Raw genomic sequence first — 21,801 nt, 5'->3', positions numbered from 1 at the left:
CCGCGATGCTTTCCTAGAGCGTCACCTTAGCCTTTGGAGTTGGCCTCAGCACTATCCCGGTCCTAGGACTTCTGGGCTAGACTGCGGCTCCAAGAGAGACCATTTCATCTAGGGACTTGGGTGCACTGATAGATTCATTCACTCGTTCGTGCATTCACCTATTCATTCGTCAGTCCAAGCAATATTTCTTAGTGCTTACTAGGTGACAAGGGTTTTGGGTTTTTTTTGTATTTTTCTGAAGCTGGAAACAGGGAGAGACAGACTCCCGCATGCGCCCGACCGGGATCCATCCGGCACGCCCACCAGGGGGCGACGCTCTGCCCACCAGGGGGCGATGCTCTGCCCCTCGGGGCGTCGCTCTGTCGCGACCAGAGCCACTCTAGCGCCTGGGGCAGAGGCCAAGGAGCCATCCCCAGCGCCCGGGCCATCTTCGCTCCAGCTTTGGCTGCGGGAGGGGAAGAGAGAGAGAGAGGAAGGAGAGGGGGAGGGGTGGAGAAGCAGATGGGCGCTTCTCCTGTGTGCCCTGGCCGGGAATCGAACCCGGGACTTCTGTACGCCAGGCCGACGCTCTACCACTGAGCCAACCGCCCAGGGCCAGGTGACAAGGGTTTAATTATGGAGTTCTTGCTTTCAAAGTGTACGGTGTAGAGAGGGGAAATACTGAAATGTAATTGGTAGATCTTCTTACTTATTTTTAATTGTCCTTGCTTGTCCTGGGGAAATCTTGGGGAGCAAAACAGTTTCATGGTAATAAAACAGACAGTAGTTAGGCAATCCAGTTTTGAGTCCAATGGAACTGCCGTTGTTCCAAGGCTTTGTTCATGCTCTGTCTCCCTTAGCACTCCCTCAGTCACACCTCCTTCCATTCCCTATACTCCCTTCACCCCATATACAAAACATCTACAACAGGATAATTGGTAGTAGGGGTTTACTTTATTTATTTATTTGAGAGAGAGAGAGAGGAAGGGAGAGAGATGAGAAACATCAACTTGTAGTTGCCTTACTTTAGTTCATTCATTGCTTTCTCATCCCTGCCTTAGTGGGGGAGCAGGTGGGGACTGGGCTCCAGCAGAGCCAATGACCCCTTGTTCAAGCCAGCGACCTTGGGGTTTCCAACCTGGGACCTCAGAGTCTCAGGTCAATGTTCTATCCACTGTGCCACCACCTGGGCAGACAGTGGTGGTTTATTCTTTCAGTCCCAGGAATCCTTCACTCACCCAACACTGGAACAGGCTTTGTGTTCTTGAAGCTTATTTCTGCAGAACTCCAATTACTTTTCGACATGTCTGACTCTTGAAAGTATAATTTTCAAAAAATTATTCCATTTACAGGAGGTCCAAGAATTGGTAATCCTAATCTCTAGCGATAGAATCTAATCAGTGGTTGCCTGGGAGGAGGCTGGGGATTAATTGAAAAAGTGCAGGAGAAAACTTGCTGGGGGTGATGAAAATGTTTTCTATCTTGATTCAGGTGTACATTGGTGAAAACCCATTGAACTGTACAAGTAAAATAGGTATATTTTATTTTTTGTCGATTGTACTTCAGTGAAGTTGGTTTAAAAAAAAAAACTAAGCAGGCCCTGGCTGGTTGGCTCAGCAGTAGAGCGTCGGCCTGCTGTGCAGGAGTCCCGGGTTCAATTCCCGGCCAGGGCACACAGGAGAGGCACCCATCTGCTTCTCCACCCCTCCCCCTCTCCTTCCTCTCTGTCTCTCTCTTCCCCTCCCACAGTGGAGGCTCCATTGGAGCAAAGATTGCCCGGGCGCTGAGGATGGTTCTGTGGCCTCTGCCTCAGGCGCTAGAATGGCTCTGGATGCAACAGAGTGACGCCCCAGAGGGGCAGAGCATCGCCCCCTGGTGGGCATGCTGGGTGGATCCCGGTCGGGCGGGGCGCATGCAAGAGTCTGTCTGACTGCCTCCCCGTTTCCAGCTTCGGAAAAATGAAAAAAAAACCACACACACACAAAAAAATTAAGCAGTCTGACCAGGCGGTGGCGCAGTGGATAGAGCGTCGGACTGGGATGCGGAAGACCTAGGTTCGAGACCCCGAGGTCACCAGCTTGAGCTAGGGCTCGTCTAGTTTGAGCAAAAAGCTCACCAGCTTGAGCCCAGCTTGAACCCAAGGTCGCTAGCTCGAGCAAGGGGTTACCTGGTCTGCTGAAGGCCCGCGGTCAAGGCACGTATGAGAAGGCAATCAATGAACAATTAAGGTGTTGCAGTGCGCAACGAAAAACTGATTGATGCTTCTCATCTCTCCGTTCCTGTCTGTCTCTGTCTATCCCTCTCTCTGACTCTGTAAAAAAAAAAAAAAAAAAAAAAAAACAAAAAAAAAAAAACAAGAAAAAACCCCCCAAGCAGCCTGACCTGTGGTGGCACAGTGGATAAAGCATTGACCTGGAACACAGGTTGCCGGTTCGAAACCCTGGGCTTGCCTGGTCAAGGCACATATGAGAGTTGATGCTTCCTGCTCCTCCCCTTTCTCTCTCTCTCTCTCTCTCTCTCTCTCCCTCTCTCTCTCCCTTCTCTCTAAAAATCAATAAATAAAATATTAAAAAAAACAACCCAAGCAAACAAAAAAAGAATCAATTCAGTCTCAGGAAAACCAGAAGCTATGCAGAAACGTGTATCATAGTACAACATGTGGCTCAAACTGTGAGCAACATTGGTTCAGTATCATAAGCAATGAATACTGCTTTAACCAAAATGCTAGAATTATTTTGAGAGAATGGAGAAAAGAGAAAGTTTGTGGAGGAGAGAGATGAGAGGGTGAGAGGAGATGAAGGAAGTGGGAAGAGTGAGGATGGGAGAGGTTCTCCATGGGAGCTAAATCTTCATCTGTCTCCTATCACAAAAAGATAATATATAATGTCTAAATTGAGAAATGAAGAAATAACAGTATAAGCATACTATCTTAATAGATCAAGATAAATACCAGCTAAAAGAGTTGAAATTGGCCTGACCAGGCGGTGGTGCAGTGGATAGAGCATCGGACTGGGATGCGAAGGACCCAGGTTCAAAACCCCACGGTTTCCAGCTGAAGCGTGGGTTCATCTGGCTTGAGAAAAGTGCACCAGCTTGAGCCCAAGGTCACTGGCTTGAGCAAGGGGTTGCTTGGTCTGCTATAGCCCCTGGGTCAGGGCATATATGAGAAAGCAATCAATGAATAACTAAAGTGCCGCAATGAAGAATTGATGTTTCTCATCTCTCTCTCTCTTCCTGTCTGTCTGTCCCTATCTGAGTCTCTCTCTGTCTCTGTCAAATAAAAAAAAAATTTCTAAAAAAAAAAAGCAGTTGGAATTGTTTCAAACATAGAATTTGATGGTGGGAAAGGGAGAGACAGAGATTGAAGCCTGTTTGTTCTATACCCTGAAGCTCTATGTGACTTGTTTGACATATAGTAATTTGTTGAAACTTAAAATTAGATTTTTAAAATATGTGTATCCTTTACCCCAGCAATTCCACTTTCTGGAAAACATTTTCTGGAAATATTTAAGTATGTGTGTACAAACATTTTGCTTCAACTCTGTTATCTCAGGTTATATATAATAATAAAGTAGAACTAACTGAAAGACCCCAAAAGTGCTGACTAATTGAATATTTTAGAATATCATAGCTGTCAAAATTGATGCTTGAACTTAAAGAACCTCCATACAAAATAGTGAACATATGTCAAAGATTTATTTATTTATTTACGTATTTATTATTGAAAGAAACTGGACAATAAAGCTGGTTCAAAGGAGACTATGAAAAACTGATATATATAATCACAGGTCAGTGGAAAACAGAATGCTAGAATAAGATTACAAAGGTATTTTAAAAAATTTTGTTTTTAGGTGAAAGGAGGGGAGATAGTGAGGTAGACTCCCACATGCGCCTCGACTCCGATCCATCTGGCAACCCCATCTGGGGCTAATGCTCAAGTCCTGAACTATTTTTAGCTCCTGAAGTTGGTGCGCTCCAATAGAGCTATCCTCAGTCCCTGGAGCCACGCTCGAACCAATGGAGCCACTGACTGTGGGAGGGGAAGAGGGAGAAAAAGGAGAGAAAGAGAGAGGGAGAAGCAGATGGTTGCTTCTTTTGTGTCCATACGCTTGATCAACACTTTATCCACTGAGCCACCAGCCAGGGCTGATTACAGAGTATTTTTAGGATCATTTTGAGACCTTGCTCCCTGGCAAGGTCTCAACTGATATGTCATAATTTGGCCCAAATAAACTCTCATAAAATTTAAAAAAATATATTGCAAAGTATTTTTATATAAGAATAGTTAATGTCTTACAAGTTCATAAAACTAAACTTTGGGGATTATCTTTTCTCTCAGAGAGAACTCATCTGCATTATTTGTCCCCACAAAAAATCATTTGCAACTTATCCATTGTTTTCCCCCAGAAATATAGGCATACCTTGGAGATAGTACAGTTTTGATTCTGGACCACCATAATAAGGCAAGTATCACAATAAAGCCAGTTGCAATCTTTTTGCTGGTGGAGGGCTTTGCCTTCAATTTGTAAAAACCTGTGAAGCACAATAAAACAAAACACAATAAAGTGAGGGAAGCCTGTACTAATTTTATTTCCATAACCCATTTATGCCTCATGTTCCATTATTGGAGCAATAGTGACGTGGGAGTTATTTACAACTTACTGCTCAAGGTCAGGGCCTCAGGGCCGAGGTCTGATTTTTCACACACGTCTGCCTCCGGAGGGTACATGTTCTCACGCGGTGCAGAGTCAGTCACTGCTGCAGCATTGGCGTGCTGCGAGCTTATCAAAAAGTGATGGGAATTTGGGGGAATTTTTTTTTTCTTTTTTGTATTTTTCTGAAGCTGGAAACAGGGAGAGACAGTCAGACAGACTCCCGCATGCGCCCAACCGGGATCCACCCGGCAAGCCCACCATGGGGCGACGCTCTGCCCACCAGGGGGCGATGCTCTGCCCCTCCGGGGCTTCGCTCTGCAACGACCAGAGCCACTCTAGCGCCTGGGGCAGAGGCCAAGGAGCCATCCCCAGCGCCCGGGCCATCTTTGTTCCAATGGAGCCTTGGCTGCGGGAGGGGAAGAGAGAGACAGAGAGGAAGGAGGGGGGGTGGAGAAGCAAATGGGCGCTTCTCCTATGTGCCCTGGCCGGGAATGGAACCCGGGTCCCCCGCACGCCAGGCCGACGCTCTACCGCTGAGCCAACAGGCCAGGGCCTTTGGGGAAAATTTTTGAAGAACTGAATTTCAAAAATTTCAACCTCCGGCATAAATGGGTTAAACTGTGGCAAAATACATATAACATAAAATTTACCATCTTAACCGTTTCAAAATGTGCAGTTCACTTGTGTTAAGTACATTTATATGGTTGTATAAGCAATCTCCAGAACTCTTTTCATCTTGAAAAACTCGGTATCTATTAAACAATAACTCACCAATCACCACTCTCCCTGGCCCCGGCCCCTGCCAACCACCATTCTACTTTATGTCTCTATAAATTTGACCCCTCTAAATATCTCATATATGTGGAATCAAATAACTTTTCTTTTTGTGAAAAATAAGCCATCTGGTTTATTGTATTCAGCGTGATTTCATTTAGTGTAATCTCCTCAAAATTTATCCATATTGTAGAGAGGGTCAGAATTCCCCTCCTTTTTAAGACTGAAAAATAGTTCAGTGTATGTATATACAACATTGTGCTTATCCATTCATCTGTTGATGGATTTCTGGGTTGCTTCCACCTTTTGGTTATTGTGAATAACACTGCTATGGACATGGGTGTGTAAATCTTTCTTCAAGACCTTGCTTTTGGTTCTTTGGGATGTATACTCCCAAGTGGAATTGCTGAAGCAACTTACCCATTTTTAAAAAGTTAACATCTGAATTTACATAGTGAGAACTCTCATCAATATTAAATAGTCAAACAAAGTTACCTTCCCCTAAACTAAGCATCAGGTGACCAACAGGTGGGCCAGTTAGATAATATTCTAGTATTATTACGAAAAAAACTTACAGTAAACTTTTAGCCTTATTTCCAAATTTTGGATCATTTTCCTTTGCAGTCTCCCTCACTCTGAGGGTAGGGGCTGTATTGCTGACTACTGTATTATCAGTGGCTAGGCCCAGAAGTACTGCCAAATGAATGAGGCATCACTAAGGCCTACATCACCTGGCTGTTGTGAGGACATTATGAGATGATGCTTGCGAACTGCCTGTCAAAGGCAGGCATACAGTGGCTGCTTAGGAAATAGGAGTAGTTAATACTATTGTTATGTGGCAACTGGGGGATGGGGTCTGGTCACAACTCAGAGGAGGAGTAAGCCATGACTCCTGTGATGGAGACAACTGTCCTAGACGGGGGACTGAGGCTGGGTCTTGGGGCCTGGGTGCCATCAAGCCAGAATGCTGGGAAAACTAATGTATCTTTTTAGAAATCTCTACGAGATACTTGATTCCTCAGGCACCATAGGAGCATTGGTGGCTTGGCTGATCAGCTATAAGCCAGTCTTGTTTGGGTTCCTATTCCTTCTGCTGTTGCTCAGCAACTGGCTGGTCAAGTATGAACTCAAGCCCACCCCCCCAGAGCCCCAGCAGGTGAGCAAGAGGAGCCTTAGCTTCAGCTGAGGGTGACGGGATATGTACAGCTAGATCGGGGTTTGGGAGACAGGGAAGGTGTCAGGATAATGGGGCAAGGCTGAGGAATCCACAACTCTGGTCCTAGTCCCTACTTGGCAGCTGCCTCTTGGGTGATGAAGGACCAAACACATCCTTCTCAAGGCTTCTGTTGTCTCAGCTATAAAATCAGAACCATCCCAGACTCTCCTACTTCATGTTCGATGTCAACATGCTTTGGCAACAATCACAACTACTTTAAAGGAAAAAATGAAAATGAACTAAAGAAACATGTATAACATAGATATATCTCTGAAATTTAATAATGAAGATAGGAATATGACATAGTTTATCTAAACTTTAAAAACATGCAAAACTCCCCTGTTTCGTTTATGAGCGCACATGTTTAGTGAAAGTACATGAAGGCAGGATTTTTCAACTTCCACATGATTGACGTTTGGGGCTGGACGATTCTGTGCTGTGAGGGACCGTCCTGCGCACCGTTAGATGTTTGGCAGCATCCCTAGCCTCTACCCATAAGATGCAAATAGCACCTGTCACCTCTTTTGTGACGACCAAAAATGTCTCCAGACATTGCCAAAGGTTGCCTGGAGAGGGCAGAACAGCATCTCAGTGAGAACCACTGTTACAGAGAAACGCGTGGAAACAGTAAATACCGAATTCAGGATGGCAGAGGAGACGAGGCTCAGGGAGGGAGGGGAACACTCCAGGACAGTGATCCACAATGACGTGTGTGATACTTTATTTCTTAAACTGGTGTGGAAACATGGGTAACTGTTGTACTATTTACTTTTTTTTTTTTTTTTTTGTATGTCGGAAATATTTCATTTTTAAAGGGTTGTAAAGACCAGGAGTTTGTAGCCGAATCAAAAAAAACAACAACAAAAAACAAAAAAAACTGATCAAGTATTATTACACTAAGGGGCAGGTGAGGATGATAGCAGTCAGGGCATGTCGGGAGATACTTGGCACCTGGAGATGTCACAGCGCCTGACAAAACTCTTGGGTACAACACAGGGGAGAGCACAGCTGTGGAGACTGATACATTTGGGTTAAAGGTTTTATGTTCTTTGCAAGCACAGGTTAGCGGCCATTTTATTTATTCCCATGAACCATATGGGTTCTGGGAGTGGGGGAGGGGGGTGTCTCTCCTGCAGGCTGGGTGATGCTGAGAAAGGGACCTTCCCTCACTGAGCCCGAATTCTCTCATCCATAAGATGCTATCCTGGAGGGCTGGTTGTGAGAATTGATTAAGATAATGTTTACAAATCACCCGTCAAGGGAAGGGGGAGTGGTTATCATTATTAATCAATTTTTCTTCTTTTCCTGCTGGTGGCGGAGCTTAGGAAGAGACAGAAAAACAGAAGACCCCTGAAGCCCAACCCAACAGGAATGTCACGAACAGGAAAGTAGTCGAGAGACTGCATGCCTGCTTTGCCCTCCAGGACAAGATCCTGGAGCGGCTTATGTTCTGTGAAATGAAGCTGAAGGTCTTAGAAAATCAGATGTTCGTCGTATGGAATAAAATGAACCACCGCAGGAGTCCCAGACGTCAGCAGACTTTCCCCACGGGGAAGCGCAGACCAAGGAATGAGCCCGTCTTCACCTTCTCTGAATGCACTTCCAATTCCCCCTGATGAGGTCAGAGACCGGGTGGACTGGCCTCTTCTCCTGTTACCTTGACTCAGTAAAACCCCACTACAGACTATTGGATTTTCTTAGTAAATCATACTGGAGAGGATGATTAGAGGCTGAAAGGTCACCTCTGGAAAAGAAACCTATTCACCAGGTCAGCCAGATAGCGCCCTATGACACAACCTGGTGGCTCCAGAACCCATCCCTTCCTTTCAGTTGGACCGCCCTAACCCTGGTTCAGAAAGCTATATACCTGTTCACCTTGAGTCTTTAAAAAAATTAAAAAAAAAACTTATTGATTTGAAAGAGAGAGAAAAGGAGGGGTTGGGGAGAGAGAGAGGAAGAGAGGGAAAGAAAGAAGGACCGAAAGAAACATTGATTTGTTGTTCCACTTACTTATGCATTCATTGGTTGGATTTTGTGTGTGCTCTGACCGGGGATTGAATCTACAACCTTGGTGTTTCAGGAAGATGCTCTAACCAACTGAGCTACCTGGCCAAGGCTCCTCAACTTGAGTCTTACAATGGCCTCCCCAGTGCTGTCCTAGCCTCCGGTCCACCCCTTATTCTGCACCCAGAGGCCAGAGCAAGCCCTGCCAAGCACAGCTCTGAGTGTGTTCATTGCCTGTTCTCAAGCCAATGTCTCCCCATGGTTGACAGAATAAATCCATTACTCCCTACTTGGTGTTCAGACCCTTCAAGATCTGATCCCCTTTCCAGGCTCCCCAACCTCATTTCTCACACTCACATGCTTTATACTCTATACCAGTGGTCCCCAACCTTTTTAGGGCCACGGACCAGTTTAATGTCAGAAAATATTTTCACAGACCGGCCTTTAGGGTGGGACGGATAAATGTATCATGTGACCGAGACAAGAGTCAAGAGTGAGTCTTAGACAGATGTAACAGAAGGAATCTGGTCATTTTTTTCAAAATAAATTTTTATTAATTTTAATGGGGTGACATCAATACATCAGGGTACATATATTCAAAGAAAACATGTCCAGGTTATCTTGTCATTCAATTCAGTTGCATACCCATCACCCAAAGAGAGCTTGTCCTCCGTCACTTTCTATCTAGTTTTCTTTGTACCCCTCCCCCTCCTCCACCCCCTCTCCCTCCGTCCTTCCCTCCCCCCAGCCCCCGTAACCACCACACTCTTGTCCATGTCTCTTAGTATCATTTTTATGTCCCACCAATGTGTGGAATCCTGCAGTTCTTGTTTTTTTCTGATTTATTTCACTTTGTATAATGTTATCAAGATCCCACCATTTTGTTGTAAGTGATCCGATGTCATCATTTCTTATGGCTGAATAGTATACCATAGTGTATATGTGCCACATCTTCTTTATCTAGTCTTCTATATTTTTTTTACAGTGATTAAAGCCTTTAAGCATACTCTTGGCCAATACAGCAAGAATCCATAAAAGAGTAGTGTCCTTAACATGTTCACCAAGTCCAAGTTGGCCCCAATACCATGCCAAATCTCTGAAAAATGCAACCCAACCCTAGTTCAGTCTGTTAGGAGCTATCACAAGGAGCAGGAGTCCAGGACAAGTCCACCTCCAGGAAAAGTCCACATGGCACTGGAATTGTCACAATTCTATATTTTGCAACTCACGTCCAAGTCCCAATGACCGCTGCTTCTAGCTGGTAATGATTCAGGTAGGTTGGAAAAGCCCTCTACAGCATGTGTGGAGATGGAGCTTCTGCCTGGAGAGATGAGACCAGGTTGTTTTTCCCTGGAGCTCTGCAACTGTGGCTTGGTCAAGAGAACCTTGGGATACACTAAGCTGGGTGGCAAAGGTAGATTCATAATAGAAGTTGGCAAAAGGGGGAAAGAGAGCTCTAAATTAGGAGAAGGTCCCAGCCTGAAATATGAGTGGGGCATTGAGGTAGGAGGAATAAAGGAAACACTATATGTTAAACAAAGCAGCAGAAAATAGGACTATCAACACCCACAACAGAGATCTTCGAGGGAAGAATAAAAAACCTGACTATTCAGGCAAGACATAGTTAAGTGGCCCTTGTGCAAATGAGATCAGTTTACCTGCTTCTTGGAAGAAATACCCTAGGCTCGTCCACAGTGTCGTAGATGGGGCTGATGGCCCTGGGCACCTTCAGCCTTCAGTGGCAAACCCCAGCATTCTGGGCAAGGTTAGGTCATAGGTGGCTGGAGCAGGGCTGGAAGAGACTGAACCCTCCCTTAGAGGAGCGAGGGGGAAGCCTACCTTCCTGTGTTCCTGTTTCCTCACAGCAGAGGCATGTAAGTCTGGCAGGCTTTAGCTCAATGACCTTCCTTTCCACTATTGAAGCAGGACCCAGTTGGCATCCTATGAGATCCCTTTGGGGTGTTGGAGCCTTTAAGGGCGTACCTAAAAGCTGGTAGTTCCCCTGATCTCTATTGGGCTTTTTCTGCCTCTAGGTATCTTAAAAGCCATGCTCAGAAGATCTCGCTGAGGAGTTTGAGGATCCCCATCCGCCTATATAAATCTTTTCCATATATCTGGAGCTATTTGGAAAAAGACAAAACAGTGTTATTAGCTGGATCAAATAAAGAAGGTAGTAGTTTGCAGGCGAAAAAGATTTGGCATCTCCTGTTCATCAGCATTCAAAAGAAATTTAAATTTTTTTTTTAAGTAAAAAGCATGATATGGTAGACTCGTAGGAGTTCCAGGATATGACTACCCCTTTTTAAATTTTTTTAAATTGACCTTAAAATATTTGCTGGGTACACTTTAATAATACCTTAACTTTAAAGATTGTAAGAATGACAAAATACAGTAAATGCTTTTGCTCCATATGCAGGAGCATCTTCAGTTTAACCAGTTTAGGAAATCCAATAATAGAACAATGCATACAGACAATGAGCTATATAACATGCTTAGCAGCCTCTCCTGTTCTGACAGAGGTTACTATAAATCCAGAATATGTATCCACTGTAACATGGACATACGACTGTTTGCCAAATGAAGGTATATGAGTAACATCCATCTGCCAAAGTTGTCCTGGTAGGGGTCCTTGAGGGTTAACTCCAAATGGAATCTGGTCATTTTTTAAAAATAAAACATCATTCAGACTTAAATATAAATAAAACGAAATAATGTAAGTCATTTATTCTTTCTCTGCGGACTGGTACCAAATGGCCCACAGACTGGTACCGTTCCATGGCCATGGGGCTGGGTACCACTGCTCTATACCAGAGTACCCTAAACATCAGTCATTAGGGAACCACCTTTATGATTTTTGCCATAGTCATTTAACTCAATATCGTCCCTTTAAATCAACTGTTTTTTTCTTAAATAAATTTATCTGTAAAGGAACATAATAATAAAAATAGATAATTTATCTGTAAATTAAAAACTGCATCATTTGGGCCCTGGCTGGTTGACACAGTAGATAGAGCATGGGCCCAGCATGCAGATGTCCCAGGTTTGATTTCCAGTCAGGGCACACAGGAGAAGCAACCATCTGCTTCTCCACCCCTCCCCCTCTCACTTCTCTCTCTCCCGCTCCTGCAGCCATGGCTTGATTGGAGCAAGTTGGCCCCAGGCACTGAGGATGGCTCCATGGCCTCTGCCTCAGGTGCTAAGAAGAGCTCGGTTGCTGAGCAACAGAGCAACACCCAAGATGGGCAGAGCATCACTCCATTGAGGGCTTGCTGGGTGGATCCCAGTCAGGGTGCATGTGGGAGTTTGTCTCTCTGCCTCCTCTCCTCTCACTGAATAATAAAAAAAGAGCATCATTTGCCTGAAATATAACTTAACTGTCAAAATAAAGACAATGAAGCCTTGGCCAGCTGGCTCAGTGGATCGAGTGCTGACCAATGTATAGACATCCCAGGTTTGATTCCTGGTCAGGGCACACAGGAAAAGCGACCATCTGTTTCTCTCCCCCTCCTTTTCACCCTTATTTCCCTCTTCCCCTGCCGTAGCTAGTGGCTCCACTGGTTTGAGTCTTGGCCCCAGGTGCTAAGGATAGCTCTTGGTCCAAGAGTCAGCCTCAGATGCTAAAAATAGTTTGGTTGATTAGAGCATCGCTACAAACGGGGGTTGCCGGGTGGATCCTGGTCAGGCACATGCAGAACTCTGTCTCAGTATCTCCCCCCCCCCACTTAAAAAATGTAAAGAATGGGAACAAAATGATATGATTAAGTTCCAACCAGAGCTGGGTTGCCCTTTGAAGGATCTTTTTTTTTTTTTGTATTTTTCTGAAGTAAGAAGCAGGGAGGCAGAGAGACAGACTCCCACACGCACCCAACCAGGATCCACTTGGCATGCCCACTAGGGGGTGCTGCTCTGCCCATCTGGGGCATTGCTCTATTGCAACCAGATCCATTCTAGCACCTGAGGCAGAGGCCATGGAGTCATCCTCAGCACCTGGGCCAACTTTGTTCCAGTGGAGCCTTGGCTGCAGGAGGAGAAGAGAGAAATAGAGAGAAAGGAGAGGGGAAAGGGTGGAGAAGCAGATATACGCTTCTCCTATGTGCCCTGGCTGGGAATTGAACCCAGGACTTCCACACACTGGGCTGACACTCTACCACTTAGCCAACCGGCCAGGGCTGCCCTCTGAAGGATCTGAACCTGTGAATTTTGGATTAAAAAAAGGAGATTAGCAGGTGTCAGTGCTTAAAAGATATGCTAGCACCACGCCAAGACTTTTCTCTATAAGGAGAACTGGAAAGGAAATCACTACCTCACTCTGACCTCATGACTGGTTGGTGTCCCACTTAAAATCATCTCCCCACAAGTCTCATGAACATTAACCAAACCAGATGATTGGCCACCCCTCCGATGCATTCATATCTCTGCTCACACGGTTTCTTCCCCTGGAATCCTTTTTCTTTTCTTCCCCTTTCTGCTGTTACAATTCTTTCTTTAAAAATTTATTTTTAAATTATTGACTTGAGAGAGAGAGCGAGCGAGAGAAGCAATGACTTGTTGTTCCACTTATTTATACATTCATTGGTTGATTCTTGTATGTGCCCTGACTGGAGATTGAACCCACAACCTTGGTGTATTGGGACAGTGCTCCAGCCAACTGAGCTACCTGCCCAGGGCTGTCACTTCTTCCAAAGCTAACACCTCCAGAAACTTCCCTCAACTCAGCTGTAAAGTGCTCTCCTAGCATTTTATGTGTAGTTCTACAGCGGAATGTGTCACAATCGGCTGGCACTAGATTTGTACCCATTTCTATATCTCCTCCTCACCCCTGCCAACTACTTATAGACTCTTGAGGGCAAGCACAGCATCTTGTTCATCTGTATATTCCCCCATAGCACCTAACACAGTGGCCACTATACAGTCAGTGCTCAATAAATAACATCTGTGATTGTTGATCACAGTCTTATATGTCCTGACATTTTCTCTGCCTTTTCATTGAATGATGACTCTCCTGTATCCTGTTTCATTTAAGAGCAGGATCTCTGGAACCTGACTACCCAGCTTTAAACCCCCAACTTTATCAACTCCCAGCTATGTGATCTTGGACAACTCTAAATTATTTATTTGTTGTACCTCAGTTTTCTCAACTATAAAATGGGGAGAATAACACTAGCAACATCATCTATTGTGAGGATTAGATGAGTTACTACACTCCCCCCCAAGATATTTGCTCAAACAATTCCTTCTTACTGAGGAGTCTCGCGATCTCCCCATTTAAAATCACAGCCCTCTCTTGTTTGTCAGGTATCTTCTTCTACTCCCAGGTCCCCTCTCCAACTCTCTCCTGCCTTTTCTGCCAGGGGGCCAACCTGCATGGACTGCATCATCAGATTCCAGTTGAGTTTGGCCAACTGTGATCCCTGGCAGAAGATGAGAGGTTAGGAGGAAGCTAAAGTATTTATTCCCTCAGCTCCCTTCTGTGGGGTTGTCTCAGGCTGGCTTAGGGCTGGCTGGGTCCTCTGACAGAGGGTCACTCCTCCCCTGAGGGATGCTTTCTATGAGAACCTCCAGGTTCCCTTCGGGCCCGGAGGCAGTAGCAGCCACCCAGTTACCAGCCCAGGGGCACTGCACCATCCTTGTGGGTTCCCTATAGCCTGCTCACACTTTTGTAAGCAGTCCCTTTTACACAGCTTCACGGGTCATTGCTAAAGGTCTTGCTGTATGGCCAGGCCATTGGACCATCAGAACCGGACCACAAGGAGAATATCCACATGGTAACCCTATGCTGTGGAAGCAGATATAGCACTTCAGCCATGAACTTGACCTGTATGTGACACATGAACAAATCCACAATAAGGCCCTGCTTCCTAAAGTGAATCTCTGGAATGAAAAGCTGAAGGAGGCCCTGGCCAGTTGGCTCAGTGGTAGAGCGTCGGCCTGGTGTGCAGGAGTTCCAGGTTCGATTCCCGGCCAGGGCACACAGGAGAAGTGCCCATCTACTTCTCCACCCCTCTCCCTCTCCTTCCTCTCTGTCTCTCTCTTCCCCTCCCGCAGCCAGGGCTCCATTGAAGCAAAGGTGGCCCGGTCGCTGGGGGTGGCTCTATGGCCTCTGCCTCAGGCGCTAGAGTGGCTCTGGTTGCAACAGAGCGACATCCCAGATGGGCAGAGCATCGCCCCCTGGTGGGCATGCCGGGTGGATCCCGGTTGGGCACATGTGGGATGACTGCCTCCCCGTTTCCAACTTCAGAAAAATACAAAACAAACAAACAAACAAACAAAAAAACAACTAAGCTTCGAAAAGCTGAAGGAGACCATGTGGCCATCACATCCACTTTGATGCCTAGATCCATGCCTGGACCTACCACAGTAGCAAAACCATCCAAGAGGTGTGACGTGGCCCAATGATGATCGATCTGGCCTATGAAATCACTGGTGCTCATGGGATACGTATTATTTCCCAGTAATGTTGGCCTGTGGCTCATGGTGATTCAAGGTGTGGCACAACGACCTGTGGATCTGACCAGTTCACAATAGGCAAATTGGCTGCCTTGGATTCTGACCACCATGGACCAGATTTAGGATATTAGTGGGTATTCTCTTCCATCAGGCAGGTACCACCTGGACTCTTAAAGCTCTGATGAGCGCCTTTCTCATGTGCTGGAATTTCCTGATATGATACAACTTGGTGATTACATTATCATTAACAGCACTGCCTCCCAGCTGTGGCCCTGTCAATATGGAATTGGCTTGCTCTTCCACACTTGCCACTTGCAGGTGGTGGGTACAGCCGAGCCTGGATATGGCTGGCTCAAGGAGCAGTTACATCAGGGCTCCCTCACCATCCTCTGTGGACACCTAGGAGGGAAATGGGTGCAGCTGATGTGTCAGGCAGAATGGTGACTCCTGGGTTCCTACGGAGGTAGAAGCTCTGTGGAAAGGACAGATCATCTGGCTCATCCCAGGCACATAGACCACAGCTGACCTAGCAAAAATATATGCCAGTAATCTCAGTGAACAGCCCAGGGTGAGATGTAGTAACTTCTTGCTGCCTTTTCCTGATCGGGACAGGCAATGCTGGACAACCTCTAGTAGCTTCCCAGGCCACAGCCCAGGGCATGAACCTATCACAGCACCACCTCCCCCACCCCTACCCACCACACCCAGCTGTGGGAGACCCAATTGGTGTCTCAATCTGACACTGGCAGGGGCACTGCTCCCAGCTGGCCACAGCTGCCGACTGCTGTGTCTTGAGCCTCCACAACCACGTTCCCATCCCCCACATGGATGGTGTTGAGGCCTGCTGGCAGAATCTTGAGCAGTGCCCTTTGTATGCCCAGAACTGTTTTGTACTCTAGATATAGGTCCTTCCTTGCTTTCTCCTTGGACATAATGCCACCTGCACATGAGTCTTCATAATAACCCAAGACCCGTATGCAAGGCAAAGGCACCCAGCTTCTGATACCATTAACAAGACATTCCTGCACAATAGGTACATAAATTTTAACATTTTATGAAGGTTTCCCTCCCGTGGATAGGTAGAACTACAATCCACAAGGGCTCAGCTTCCCTGAAGGAAATTATGGTGAGGTCAGTCAGGGTTCTCACTGACAAGAAGGTTATCATGACTTTGGATATGCTGGATAACCACACAGCTTTGGACTATTTGTTGGCCAGCCAGAAGATAGCAACGCTGGCCAATATCCCCTGCTGCTTCTGGGTTAACACCTCTGGCCAAGTCAAGAAGTCCAGGCAGCTACTGCAGGAGCAAGTCCAATGTCTCCAGGCTTCTCCTCCATCTGAACTTGAGGCTCTTTCCCAGGCTTGGCAGGGACTTCATGGCCAGATGGCTCAGGCCTCTGTGAGGGGCTTCCCTCCTGCAATGTCTCTCCAGCATTGCCCATAACCAGTACAAATCCCAATATAAGCCCAACTGATTTCTTCTTCTGTTTCTACTCCTTGGTTTCTACCCCTGTTGGGTAGACTAATGTTTGATGAGCCACTAGGTCAGAGGATGGACACTGGAAAACCAATTTTGATTTACTGGAAGATCCTGAGGGCTCACTCCAGGTTCTAGCAATGAGACAGCAGGTGAGCTTCAGAGGGGGCTCCTTTTCCCAAAGCAGAAATGGTTCCACACAATCTCCACTTCCCAGGGTCTCCAGGTACCCTCAGCACTGTAAACAATGCCCCCGGTGCCTAAGCTCATACCAGTTTTTCTTTACCTGTGAGATTGACATCACACTGCTACAAAAAAGTAGAATAGTGTGATTGCATGTGTGTGCAAGAGGTTCTATTCCAGAGCACACTCCAGGAAGTTTACAGCTATGCCCCGACCCCTGCACCTCTCTTCATCCAATAAGAGGTTGGACTGGCAGCCCATCGCTAACGTCTCATTCACTGCTGCCCTTTGCTTCTAAGCTTCCCCAATAAGCCCCATTTGAGTCTCTGCTGCATGACTCTGGGGTAACTGCCTTTTCCCAGTACTCACATCTCCTGGACCTCAGGGCTCATTCCTCAGATCCCTTCTTTACTCCATTTCACTCCCTTGATGATGGCGTCAAATATCATCTACTGTTACACACAATTTATTTTCTAAAGCATAGCTTTTTTTTTATGAGAGAAAGTTTGTTTAGCAAGTTACAGAGAGACTTGGAAGATGGCAGCAGAGTAGGCAGATGCACAGACTCTCAGCTCACACCACCAAACTGGATTACAAATTAATTTAGAAACAATCAGCATGAAAAACCAACATTAGACTAAAAGAACAGGTCTCAAAACCAAGGAACAAAGAAGAAGCCACACCAAGCCAGGTAAGGAGTGCGGAGGTGCAGTGGGCTCCCCTGCTTCCAGGAGTGAAGAAGGGTGAGGCTGAGAGCTCAGAAGGGCTCTCATTACAAGGAGAGAGACCCTGAGAGATGGGGCCCCTCAGTCTCAGAACCAGAGACCCAGCCAAAAAATCCAGAGATGGGAGGAGACAGACGGAAAGCATTGAGAGGGGAGAAGAGCAAAGATCTGTGAGTGGGAAGAGGCGGGGGTGCCTTAAAGGGACAGAGAAGAAAATATTGCTCACAGCCACCTGCCTGGGGCCCTGGGGATGAGGAGGGCTGAGAGGACTGGCTTGTCTTTCAAGGGGAAGGTGGGGAGAGCGAGACAGATGGTGGCGGGCAGAGGAATGCCTGGGATGACCTGAGAGGCTGACTCATTCAGTGCAGAGGCAGCCATAGCTGGGGGAGGGGTTGATCCCTCCACATAGCACAAGCCTAAAGTGGTTCTGGGTGACCCACTTCCAGAAAGCTCTCCAGCTCCAATCCATGCAAAGACACAGCTGAAAGCAGGAAGTGGGGAGGAGGGGCAGTAACTCAGGTCTCCAGGGATATCTGAGATATATCTCCCCCTACTGAAGCTGAGAAAGTGCCCTGCCCCAGAGAGCAGCTGGCAGAACACCCTTCAGATTCTCAGAGGTTATACCCATTGCATTCCTCCATACAGTTTCAAATAAGCCCCCTGCTGAGATCAGTAAACAAGATTACCACTGAAGTTAAGAAAACTGAGAAGAAAACAAACAAATCAAGACTTCAAAGCAGCTCTACTAGGTAAGGAGATCACAACTGGAACTAGCCTACAAACCATACACAGAACAATGGGAAGGCAGAGAAACATGTCATATGCTTCAACAAGACAAATTCTCAGAAAAAGTCCTCAATGAAATGGAAGTATTAAAATTACCGGATGCAGAGTATAAAATAATGAATGATAGGATTCTTAAGGACCTCAAAGCTACAATGGATGAACTTAATAAACATCTCAATAAAGAAATTGTAAGCATCAAAAAGGACACGGAAATAATAAAGAAGAACAGGGCAGAAATGACAAACACAATATCAGAAATGAAGACTACACTAGAAGGAATTAAAAGCAGGCTGGACGAAGCAGAGGATCGAATCAGCAACTTAGAGGACAAGATAAGCGAAAGCACGAAAGCAGAACAGCAAAAAGAAAAGAGGATCAAAAAGTCTGAGGAAACTCTAAGAGAGCTCTGTGACAACATGAAGAGAAACAATATCTGCATAATAGGGGTTCCTGAAGGAGAAGAGAAAGAACAAGGGCTAGAGAACCTGATTGAAGAAATTATAGCTAAAAATTTCCCTAAATTGATGCAGGAAAGAGTCACACAGGTTCAAGAAGCAGAGAGAACCCCATTAAAAAAGAACCCAAAGAGACCCACACCAAGGCATACCATAATCAAAATACCAAAGCTAAGAGATAAAGAAAGAATACTAAAAGCTGTAAGAGAAAAAGAGTCAGTCACCTACAAAGGAACCCCCATAAGGATGACATCCAACTTTTCACAGAAACACTTGAGGCTAGAAGGCAATGGCAAGAAATATACAACCAAGACTTCTTTATCCAGCAAGACTATCATTTAAAATTTCAGGAGAAATAAAAAGCTTCTCAGACAAAAAAAAAGCCTCAAAGAATTCATCACAACCAAACCAATGCTGCAAGAAATGTTAAGGGGCCTGCTGTAGAAAGAACAAAGTGGGAAAAAATATATATAGTAAAACAGGAATGTAGATTTAAAGAAAAAAAATGGCAATAAACAACTACATATCAATAATAACCTTAAATGTAAATGGATTGCCTGACCAGGCGGTGGCACAGTGGATAGAGTGCTGGACTGGGATGCAGAGGACCCAGGTTTGAGACCCTGAGGTCGCCAGCTTGAGCATGGGCTCATCTGGTTTGAGCAAAGCTCACCAGCTTGAACCCAAGGTAGCTGGCTCGAGCAAGAGGTTACTTGGTCTGCTGAAGGCCCGTGGTCAAGGCACATATGAGAAAGCAATCAATAAACTAAGGTGTCACAACAAAAAACTGATGATTGATGCTTCTCCTCTCTCTTTGTTCCTGTCTGTCCCTATCTCTCTGACTCTCTCTCTGTCTCTGTTAAAAAAAATGTAAATGGATTAAATGCTCCAATCAAAAGACATAGGGTAGCTGAATGAATAAGAAAACAGGACCCAAACATATGCTCTCTACAGGAGACCTATCTCAAAACAAAAGATACACATAGACTGAAGGTAAAAGGATGGAAAAAAATATTTCATGCAAATGGAAATGAAAAAAAAGCTGCGGTAGCAATACTTATATCTGACAGAATAGACTTTAAAACAAAGACTATAGTAAGGGATAAAGAAGGTCACTACATAATGATAAAGGGAGCAATCCAACAGGAAGAGATAACCATTATAAATATCTATGCACTTAATATAGGAACATCTAAATATATAAAGCAGATTTTGATGGACATAAAGGGAGAGATCAACAGCAATACTATAATAGTAGGAGATTTCAATACCCCACTAACATCACTGGATAGATCCTCAAGAAAGAAAATTAACAAAGAAACAGCAGAATTAAGGAACACACTAGATCAACTGGATTTAATAGATATTTTCAGAACCTTTCACACTAAAGCATCAGAATATACATTCTTTCCAAGTGCGCATGGTACATTCTCTAGGAATAGACCACATATTAGGGCTTAAAACAAGTCTCAATAAATTTAAGAAGATTGAAACCATATCAAGCATCTTCTCTGACCACAATGGCATGAAACTAGAAATCAAGTATAATAGAAAAACTAAAAAACACTAAACAGCATTTTATTAAGTAATAAATGGGTCAACAATGAGATCAAGGAAGAAATAAAAAATATCCTTGAAACAAATGAAAATGAGCATACAACAACTCAAAATCTGTGGGACACAGCAAAAGTAGTCCTAAGAGAGAAGTTTATAGCATTACAGGCATACCTTAAGAAGCTAGAAAAAGCTCAAGTAAACAACTTAATCCTGCAATTAAAAGAACTAGAAAAAGAACAGCAAGTAAAGCCTAGAGGAAGTAGAAGGAAGGAAATAATAAAGATCAGAGCAGAAATAAATGACATAGAGACTAAAAAAACAATACAGAGGATCAATGAAACCAAGAGCTGGTTCTTTGAAAAGGTAAACAAGATTGATGAACCCTTAGCCAGGCTCACCAAGAAAAAATGAGAAAGGACTCAAACAAATAAAATTAGAAATGTGGGTGGAGAAGTAAAAATGAACACAGTAGAAATATAAAGGATGCCTGACCTGTGGTGGCGCAGTGGATAAAGCGTCCACCTGGAAATGCTGAGGTTGCCAGTTCGAAACCCTGGGCTTGCCTGGTCAAGGCACATATGGGAGTTGATGCTTCCAGCTCCTCCCCTCGTCTCTCTCTGTCTCTCCTCTCTCTCTCTTTCTCTCTCTCTCTCTCCTCTCTAAAAAAAAAAAAAGAATAATATATAAAAAAAAAGAAATACAAAGGATGGTAAGAAAATACTATGAAGAACTATATGCCAAAAACTTAGACAACCTAGGTAAAATGAACAAATTCCTTGAAAAATATAATCTTTCAAAAATCAATTTGGAAGAATCAGAAAACCTAAATAGACCGATTACAACAAATGAGATTGAAACAGTTATCAAAAAACTCCCAACAAACAAAAGCCCTGGGCCAGATGGCTTCACAGGTGAATTCTACCAAATATTCAAAGAAGAACTAACTCCTATCCTTCTCAAGCTATTTCAAAAAATTCAAGAGGAGGGAAAACTTCCAAGCTCCTTTTATGAGGCGAGCATAATTCTGATTTCAAAACCAGGCAAAGACAACACAAAGAAAGAAAACTATAGGTCAATATCCCTGATGAATTTAGATGCTAAAATTCTCAACAAAATATTAGCAAACCGAATCCAGCAATACATGAAAAAAATCATACATCATGATCAAGTGGGATTTATTTTGGGGAGGCAAGGCTGGTATAATATTCGCAAATCAATCAATGTGATTCATCACATAAACAAAAGGAAGGACAAAAACCACATGATAATATCAATAGATGCAGAAAAAGCATTAGATAAAATCCAGCACCCATTAATGATCAAAACTCTCAGCAAAGTGGGAATACAGGAAACATACCTCAACATGATAAAGGCCATCTATGACAGACCCACAGCCAAAATCATACTCAATGGGCAAAAGTTAAAAGCAATCCCCTTAAGATCAGGAACAAGGCAGGGGTGCCCCACTTTCACCACTCTTATTCAATATAGTCCTGGAAGTCCTAGCCACAGCAATCAGACAAGAAGAAGAAATAAAAGG

At 44.7% G+C, this 21,801-nt stretch overlaps 1 protein-coding gene and 1 non-coding gene across 2 annotated transcripts; both read left to right on the top strand.

Moving 5' to 3' along the window:
- The first annotated feature begins 1,576 nt into the window (after positions 1–1,576).
- On the top strand, positions 1,577–1,652 carry TRNAS-GCU (transfer RNA serine (anticodon GCU)). Its single transcript has one exon. It is a non-coding gene; the product is annotated as a tRNA-Ser (tRNA).
- Positions 1,653–6,372: 4,720 nt separating this feature from the next.
- TEX46 (testis expressed 46) lies at positions 6,373–8,240 on the top strand. The gene is made up of 2 exons (XM_066372636.1): positions 6,373–6,564; positions 8,049–8,240. The coding sequence occupies exons 1-2, from the start codon at positions 6,373–6,375 to the stop codon at positions 8,238–8,240; spliced, it is 384 nt and encodes a 127-aa protein (XP_066228733.1).
- The last annotated feature ends 13,561 nt before the right edge of the window (positions 8,241–21,801 follow it).

Source organism: Saccopteryx leptura, chromosome 3 (genome assembly GCF_036850995.1).
Source record: "Saccopteryx leptura isolate mSacLep1 chromosome 3, mSacLep1_pri_phased_curated, whole genome shotgun sequence".
Classification (NCBI taxonomy): domain Eukaryota; kingdom Metazoa; phylum Chordata; class Mammalia; order Chiroptera; family Emballonuridae; genus Saccopteryx; species Saccopteryx leptura.
The sequence above is the reverse complement of the archived record's forward strand: the minus strand, read 5'-3'. Positions and strand labels throughout refer to the sequence as shown.